The sequence below is a fragment of the Octopus sinensis genome, linkage group LG6 (assembly GCF_006345805.1).
Source record: "Octopus sinensis linkage group LG6, ASM634580v1, whole genome shotgun sequence".
NCBI lineage: Eukaryota > Metazoa > Mollusca > Cephalopoda > Octopoda > Octopodidae > Octopus > Octopus sinensis.
Genome location: NC_043002.1, coordinates 67,988,833 through 67,998,087, shown reverse-complemented (window position 1 = coordinate 67,998,087; position 9,255 = coordinate 67,988,833). Strand labels below are relative to the sequence as shown.

The window sequence follows — 9,255 nt, the reverse complement described above, 5'->3', positions numbered from 1 at the left end:
AATTTATCCCTAGGAAAAAACAACCTCTTTCCATACAGACTTTAAACATATAGGATCTTTTCTGTTTGGCTGCCAAGGTTTCAAAAATCAAAGTTTATTGAAAATTTAAAATTTTAAAATTTGGTACATTAATGTAAATTTCCAAGCTGAATTGCTGGAGTTATTTCACTTTTTCCAGAAATTTTTTAAAAAGTTATAGAGGTTTAAAGTTTGACAATTTTTGCTCTGTCAGGAAACAGGATTTGGAAACTGTCATTTTGTGTGTGACTGCACATTTTGGCAACATCCTGAAAATAGCATTTGTGTTTTTATATGAAACCGTAAATAGATGAATTACGACATATAACCCCTCAAAACTCTTTTTTATTTTTTGAAGATTTCAGAAAAATGTTGCATGTTTGTAATCTACATGCCGGACTTCATACAATTATGCAAAAGAAGAAATTGTTGGGGATGCATGATTTAAGGCCTATTTAGCTGTTATTTTTAGCACATCTCACAACCACCTCAATAATAAAAAAAAAACACGTGTTTTGTAGTTGTAAGCATTCAATATTCATTTAATGCTATAAACAGCACATTACAAATGAACTATTTCTCAAAATAAGAAACTTATAGCAACTTATACCCAAGAACAAAATAGCACATTACAAATTAAACAAACACCTCCAACCTTAACTGGATAATGGAGCAAGTCCTCTGCACATACTTCCCTAACATAGCTGTTATAATCAACAGATGTGCAATGGCTCATTTCCAGCTCTTCAACACAAAACTGGACTGAAGTCAATTTCTTAACCCACGAGAAAAGGTAAAACACTATAGTTCTAAGAGGAAGGGTGTCACCTTCAAACCATGTGTCTTTCCTCACTGACACAAATTTTATGCATCCTTGGCGTCAATACATATTCTCACCACGTTCTCTTGTACTCATAAGATGCTTCTTCATTTTGCATAATTTTCTTTTGGGTATAACACTCTTTTCTTGCAAGTAGGAAACTGCATCCTTCTCTAGTGCATGATTTAAGGCCTCTTTGGCTGCTATTTTTAGCATATATGACAACCATCTCAATGACTGGAACTTTAGTCAACACATGCTTACTCTCATGTTTGGCTTGTTACTATGGAAACAAGCATGAATGTGTCTGTGGCTTACGATTGGCTAAAATTGCCCATCAAACTTGGGCGAAAATGATTTTCATGGCATTGATTAGCCTATACACTGAATATGAAATTCGAACTGAAATTGACCTTGGCAGTCAAACAAAAGATTCTATATGGATATATATATATATATATATATATATAATATATATATATATATATATATATATATATATATATATATATACTAATGGTTTCACGTTCATATATATATATGAGCATACACTTGTTTGTTGTTCATACACCTCTGAAAATTTCAATTGGGCTTCTTCAGGCTTTATACCAATGGTATAATAGAAGACATTTGCCCATGGTGCCATGCAGTGGGACTGAACCCGCAACCATGTGGTTGGGAAGCAAACTTCTTACCACACAGCCACTCTTGCGCCGATGTTTATTTTTTTTTAAATAATGGGGGAAATTATTTTAAAATCACAGTTTAAAGTACGGACACACCGAATTTTTAGCTTAAATCTCAGCAATAAACCGTTAAATGTGTTTATGGGGAGAAAGATATCGAAAAACAAGTGAGGAGGGTATGAGGTGGTCGTCAGATGTGCTAAAAATAACAGTTAAATAGGCCTTAAATCACGCGCGATTTTTTTTATTTTTGGTTTTCGCATAATCCTATGAATTCCCCTGTGTAGAATACAAATTCGTAAAAATTTTCTGAAAATTCCCCCAAAATAAAAAAAAGTTATGAGGGGGTTATTTGGCGTACATAAAACAGAATTCCGTCAGAACGGGATACACAAAACAAAGGAGCAAGTTTACGTAGTCGTATGTCGCTTTTTATTGGCTCTTTTTTCAAAAGTGATAGGAGAAAATAGCGGGAAATTCAATCGACGAAACAAAAATGACTTACAAGCGTGGTAAGTTTTTTTTTATTATAATCTCTGCTGGGTATGAACATTTTCGTCAAACCGCTTGTGTAACAATAAAAAGTCTACTTCAATATCGTTGAAACTATTTGTCTTCCATACTTGTATAATACATGGGTATGTAAAGCGGCGTGTTGGCAGAATCGTTAGCACGCTGGGCGAAATGCTTAGCAGTATTTCGTCTGTCTTTGTGTTCTGAGTTCAGATTCCGCCGAGGTCGACTTTGCTTTTCGGGGTCGATAAATTAAGTACCAGTTGCGTACTGAGTCGATCTATTTGACTGCCCCGCCTCCTTCAAAATTTCGGGCCTTGTGCCTAGAGTAGAAAAGAATGTGTGCGTGTAGGTGTAAGAATTTTCCGAAGTCCTCTCCCCACCCCTTAGAAAAGATTTTCCCCACAAATTTCTTTATAATCGTAATGTATACCATTTGAAAGGTATTTATCTAAAATTTCATTGAAAAAACTCCATTTTCCTAAAAGTTATGAGGGAAAAACTCGAACTATGTGAATTTTCCGAGGTATTCTTCCTACCCTCCCGTTGCTTTGCGCACATTTTTTTTCATATTCGTTTCCTACATATTTTTTTTACACTCATTGCACTATTTTTTTTTCTGAGTTATAAACATTAACGAAAAGAATAATGCTTGTTCTTGTTTCAACCATGGTTGCCTCTGTTGTTTACTTTGTAAAACAGTAAGGGGAGAGGGTTGCTAGCACATCACCCTCTACCGACATTTCTCCCATCCACATATTTACCAAATGGAGTCCTAACAAAATCCAATAATAAGTATAGATGCAAATCTATCTAATTACTTGTCTCCTTCTAAAATCAGGGATAACTTGGCGATCGGTCGATTTACAACACCACTCTTCGTCTTGCGGTCAAACTATTTGTTTTGCTCGGGTCAAACCCTTTTGTTTGACTGAGTGTGTTTGTTAACTTGACAAGGTCAAGGTGAGCTCTGATTGGCAAATGAGTTCATTACGGTCCGGAACTCTCATGGGGAAAAACAATTCGCTTCCCGCTCTGCTTTCGAAATATCCGGACATTTGTTTTAAAGCGTCTGTTCTATCGCGCATGCGCAGGAGGATGTTAACGAACGGCCTGCAGACGACACTTCGGTTGGGACGTCTTAATGTGGTCCCTCGACCTACATGAATTAACAGCTAAATCTGCCTTAAACCATATACCTCAAGCGTCTTATAAAATTAAGGACACATTAAAATAATATATTCCAAGTTATCTTTTACTTGCTTCGACTATTGTATTGCTGCCATGTTATAGCACCGCCTTGAGTTTTAGTCGAAAAAAAATCGACTCCATGAACATTTTTATAACTCTGGTATGTATTCTATCAAACTTTTTAGCGAAACCACTAAGTTACGGACACGTACAGAGGACAGCGCACATGACGGAGACGTACCCCCCACACACACACACACGCGCGCGCACTTTCATTTTTTTTAAACGGTACCCACGTTTTCGGCTATGGGAGATTCTGATTCCGAAAAAAAAAAAAAAAATTGCAAAAATCGCGATTTCAATATTTCACTTACCCTCCACCCATTTCTTCATTTTTCACTTTTTTCATAAATTTTTTTTTTCTGTCGAAATACGTAGTAAAATACGGAGATTATGATTCTGAAGAAAAATTGTTTGTATTTAATTACAACAACCCTGATTCTGCAGCCCTTCAAGCAGGCTATCCACATGCTAGAAATAACAGCTAAATCTCACACAAACTTTTTTGCCACATGCGTACATACTTTATCGAATGCTTTGCTGTATCACTCTTTGCTTTTTCCTTGGATAACATGGAATGGGTAGGCTGGTATGCATGGGTGACTGCTAGTCTTCCATAAACAAATTTGCCTGGACTTGTACCTTGGAGGGGAATTTTCTAGGTGCAATCTCATTGTCGTTCATGACCAAAGGGGATCTTTATCCTTTTCCCCTACTAGATATTAGTAACCATACTGGTCCTCTACTAAAACCTGCACTGCCACATCTCCTTCTCATGGATTATTCCCTTGTCCACTGGCACGAAGCTGACCCCACCCCACAGGATTTGTAGTTCTGTGAGTGATGATGTTAACTACTCTGTTGGTGATGACAAGGCAATGATGAACATGATTATAAGCAAGTTAGAATTGTTTGTATATGTTTATATATATGTATGCATGTGCGTAGATAGTAGATTGATTACATATTTCTTTCATTATTTCATCGCAGCATATATGTCGAAAATTTTATTAAAAAATATCAATTTTTCTGCAAGTTAAAACAAAGTTTGTGTGAGATTTGGCATGTGGATAACCTGCTTGAAGGCCATAAAATCGGGGGGGGGGGGGGTTTGAAAAATTGAAATTTTGCAAACAAATTTTTTTCAGAGTCATAATCTCTGTATCTTTCTATGTATTTTGCCCCCCAAAATTTCTGAAAAAGTGAAAAATGAAGATTTTTGCAAATTTATTTTCAGAATTGGACCCTCCATAGCCCTCCATGGGTTTCCGTAAAAAAATTTTTTTTAAAGTGGGGAAGCAGTTGGGCTACATCTCCGATACGTGCACCTTCTTTTCTTTTATCTTTTGTTTCAGACTGCAGCCATACTGGGACACCATGTTGAAGAATTTTAGTCGAACACATCGACCCCAGTACTTTGGTTTTTAAGCCTAGTACTTATTCTATTGGCCTCTTTTGCAAAAACTACGAAGTTACAGTGGTATAAAGATATCGATACCAGTTTATCAAGCAGTGGGAGGGGACAAACACAAACACACACACATACACTCATATATGATGGGCTTCTTTTAGTTTCCATCTACTGAATCCACTCTCAAGGCTTTGGTCAGCTCAAGATTATAGTAGTTGACACTTGCCCTAGGTGCCATACAGTGGGACTAAACCTGGAATCATGGTGTTGAGAAGCAAAATTCTTACCACACAGCTACACCTGAAGAAACAGTTTCTGGCAGTCCTACAAGCTATTATTATTTCTGACTCTATTCTGTAGGAATAGTCAGAAATTATCAAGTGTGCCAAAAGTCTTAATTTCTTTGGACCTGTATATATTTTAAGCATCATCAATTACAAATGTGGAAAAAAAAATAACAAAAAGTGATTTCCCCACTGTTATGTATGTAAATTATCAGTTTTCACTTTTTCAAAAAATTTTGGAATTTTGTTACACATAAGCTCAAAGAATCAGGATTTCTAATGTTTAAAACATAAATCTGAGAAAGGAAAAAAAAAAAGCTCCTTTTTTTCAGGTTTGATATCTACAATGCAAAGCTGAAGAAATTACAGTTTTTGGTGCACTAGCTAGATTTTCATTCTATTCTCTAGAAATACCAAAACTTTCTTTTTCACAGTTTCAATTCTTTCAAATTACTTCTGCCCCTATACCCAGCTATTCAGAATAATGACACCCACCTAAAAGGAATAAATCCATTAGCATAGTGGGTAACTGACAAAAACTTGAGTTACTCCAAATATTAGGGATATTTTTGACCCCTTACTCTCTTTATTAATGAGAAAAGGAGTTCTAAAATGACTGACCCTCAAAACCCCATACTTCATAGGAATGGTTTAGAAGCATATATTGCAACCATGTGGTTTCAGGCTTAGTCCTGTTGTGCAGCATCTTGGGTTAGTGTCTTCTACTATAGCCCTGGGCCAAACATTGCCATGTGAGTGAGCTTGGTTGGCAGAAACTGTGGAAGCTCATCACACATATATATATATGTGTGTGTGTGTTTGTGTTGGTCTCGATGGAGTTACATACCTGCTTCTCAAACGTGGCAGGCACTTCCTTTTACACCAGCTTTCTATTTTCTTCCAGTACTGTCTCAACAATGGTGCTACTCCGGAGCAGTGGAAAACTGCCAGTGTCATTCCTCTGTTCAAAAAGGGTGACCGCACATCACCTGTCAACTATCGCCCAGTCAGTCTCACTAGCTGTATTGCAAAACTGATGGAATCGTGTGTCAGAGAAACACTCTGGAACTTCTGGAGCTCTCACAGTCTCATCTGACCCTCACAATATGGATTTGTCCCTAACTCCAGCTGCAGTGACCAGCTTGTCGAGTTCCTTGAGGACATTACTCAGATTACTGACAGTGGCTCATGGGTGGATGTTGTCTACCTTGACTTTGCTAAGGCTTTCAACTCTGTGCCACACAAAAGGCTTATGGTGAAACTCTCTGCAATGGGTGTGGGGGATGACCTTTTTAACTGGTTGAAATCCTTCATCCTCAGCCGAAAGGAGGTAGTCACAGTTCTAGGACAGCACTCTACACCATATGAGATGTCATCGGGTGTACCACAGGGATCTGTCCTTGGTCCCCTCTTGTTTGTGGCATACATTAACGACATAGATGCCAATTTAAAGAATGCCACAGTATTGAAATATGCAGACGACATCAAGCTGTACCTTGAAATCAAGAGGACAGATCCTGATGTCTACAACTCTTTCCTGCAATCAGACCTAGACACAATGCAGCAATGGATCACAGACTGGCAATTGAAACTGGCTGTGGACAAGTGTACCACCATGCATTTTGGGAGAAACAACACTGATATCAAGAAATCCTCTTGCGAGCGTGACCTAGGCATCACTGTCAGCAGTGATTTGCGTTGGTCAAAGCATATCTCTAAGATTGTCAGGAAGGCCGAGGGTGTCTTGGCATCACTCAGCAGGTCTTTTGTTAGCCGCTCTCCAGCCATCTATTTAAAACTGTATACAGCTATGGTACGACCACACTTGGAATTCGCATCATCAGTTTGGAACCCCTATCTTGCACAGAACATTGACCTCCTGGAATCTGTCCAGAGACGTGCAACCAAACGCATACCCTCCATCAGACACCTACCATATTCTGAGCGCCTTGTTTCCCTGGGCATGGATTCACTGAAGCTCCGGCGTTTGGCGACGGACTTGGTAAACACCCACAAAGTTATCAACCACCTCACCAACAACAACACTGAACACCTTTTTGATCTCCATGTGTCTAACACACGTGGACATGCCTACAAAGTCAGAAAACAATACAGCTCCCATGACTTTCGGAAACATTTTTTCACGCTCAGAGTTGCTGAAGCATGGAATAAACTGCCTGCGTCAGTTGTTGACTGCCATGACACTGCATCTTTTAAGGCCCTCATGCTTTCCGAAATCCGCCGAAACTACACCTGATTATATATACACTTTAGATGAGCTGTAGTGCACCTGAGCACTGTACACAATTATTATTATTATTATTATATGTCCACTATTCTTTGATGACTGGGGTTGGTTTATTTATGTGTTTTGTCTGTAACTTAGCAGTTTGTCAAAAGAGACTGATAGAATGTCAAACTTAAAAAGTATATACTGGAGCCAATTTGTTCGGCAAAGCCCTTCAAGGCAGTGCTCAAGTATGGTTGCAGTTCAGTGCAACAGAAATAATGATTTTGAAAAAACATTTTTCCAAAAGTTTCAATCCCCATTCCTACTCCCTTATGATGCCATTTTCCTTTTCTATGGAGGTAGGAAAAGCTATTCTAAAACTTCATCAAAGTTTGCATCCATACAATTCTTTCTTTGCTATGGACAAGTTTTAAAAGTTTAAAATTATTTTAATTTTATTAAGCATGGCAATTTGATGATCCCTTTTTCAAGAATTTATCCTGTATAGTGTTTGATATTCTTGTGTATGTCTATTGTGTTTCCATATATGTCACTGGCCACTCTGAGTCATTTCTCGAAGCTAATCTTTGTTTAGAATATGTATACGTGCAGGAGTGGCTGTGTGGTAAGTAGCTTGCTTACCAACCACATGGTTCCGGGTTCAGTCCCACTGCATGGCACCTTGGGCAAGTGTCTTCTACTATAGCCTCGGGCCGACCAAAGCCTTGTGAGTGGATTTGGTAGACGGAAAGTGAAAGAAGCCTGTTGTATATATGTACATATATGTGTGTGTGTCTGTGTTTGTCCCCACAACATCACTTGACAACCGATGCTGGTGTGTTTGCGTCCCCGTAACTTAGCAGTTCGGCAAAAGAGACCGACAGAATAAGTACTAGGCTTACAAAGAATAAGTCCTGGGGTCGATTTGCTCGACTAAAGGCGGTGCTCCAGCATGGCCACAGTCAAATGACTGAAACGAGTAAAAGAGTATATTACCACAGCCTGATACTATCGACACACCCAACTTTTCAATGACTAGCCAACAAAAGCAACAACAGTGCAAAATAGCAATATAAAATGTCATTGTATCTATGGTTTCATACAGTACAGTGTACATTAAGCAGTAAATTAATAGCAGCTTATGATGTATGTTACAATTTAATCAGTGGGGTTGTGATGTGTGTCTATGTGTGCACGTGTGTGTGTGTGTTGTTTTACGGTTTAGTCAAAGGAAGAAGACCTCCCCTCCCTGTTTATCTTCGAACATAATTGATATACTAGCTGAAAACACTTTTTTTTTTAAAGATGTCTTGTTATATAGCTTTATTTACATTTTATGATAATTTTATAATTTGATAATTATTATAAAACCGACTAAGTGAAAAAGCAAAAAGCTAAATTCTGGGAATTTTTCTTAAAACAAAAGCTATCAGAGCAGCCCCGATTAAAAAAATTAACTTCACTAACTTCATGTTTTGCTCGGCACATAAAACAAAACAAAACTACAGTAGCAAGATATTTTGGTATGTTATGTGTGACTGTCAAATCATGTCATTCATTGTCAAAACGAGTGTGTGTATGTGTGTCAGAGAGAAGAAACCAGTAAAGGGATAGGAGAGGAGAGATAATAAAGAGCGAGTGAGAGGTGGTTGATATGTAAGAAGTATGGGTGGCTTGACATTAAACTTTGATGTGAATAGGAGTACATAACCAAGTCACACACACACATGTATGCAAGTGTGTTAGAATACATGTACACATGTATATAGAAGTGTTTATGTACACACACATACACTTATTAAATGTAGAATATTAGAGTAGACTTTATGATTATGTAACTAAATTTCTAAGACGAAACCTTGATCATTGTCAGTGAAATAACACAAAAAACATTATTTTTATGATAAGAAATATTGCAATTGAAAGAATTAATGATTTATTCTGTAGTTCTATGGTAAGTAGTTTCTTTCCTATGGTAAGTGGATAACTTCATTTTTAATCTCTTATAAAAGCATGTCTGGTCAATGGGAAATATTACCTTA

General features: G+C 37.6%; 1 protein-coding gene across 8 annotated transcripts in view; it reads left to right on the top strand.

Moving 5' to 3' along the window:
- The window catches only part of LOC115213495 (proton-coupled folate transporter), a 58,053-nt gene that overhangs the window by 9,664 nt on the left and 39,134 nt on the right, over positions 1 to 9,255 (top strand). Inside the window, exon 1 of one of the 8 annotated variants that reach the window (XM_036503976.1) lies at positions 1,849 to 2,036. The exons of 4 other annotated variants lie outside the window; for them this stretch is intronic. In XM_036503976.1, coding sequence (XP_036359869.1) covers positions 1,864 to 2,036 — 173 coding nt within the window. In that variant the 5' untranslated portion in view covers positions 1,849 to 1,863. Of the gene's footprint in view, positions 1 to 1,848; positions 2,037 to 3,147; positions 3,389 to 3,771; positions 4,190 to 9,255 lie in introns of those variants that run through there. 3 more of the 8 variants (XM_036503973.1, XM_036503975.1, XM_036503978.1) reach the window with 3 other exon arrangements.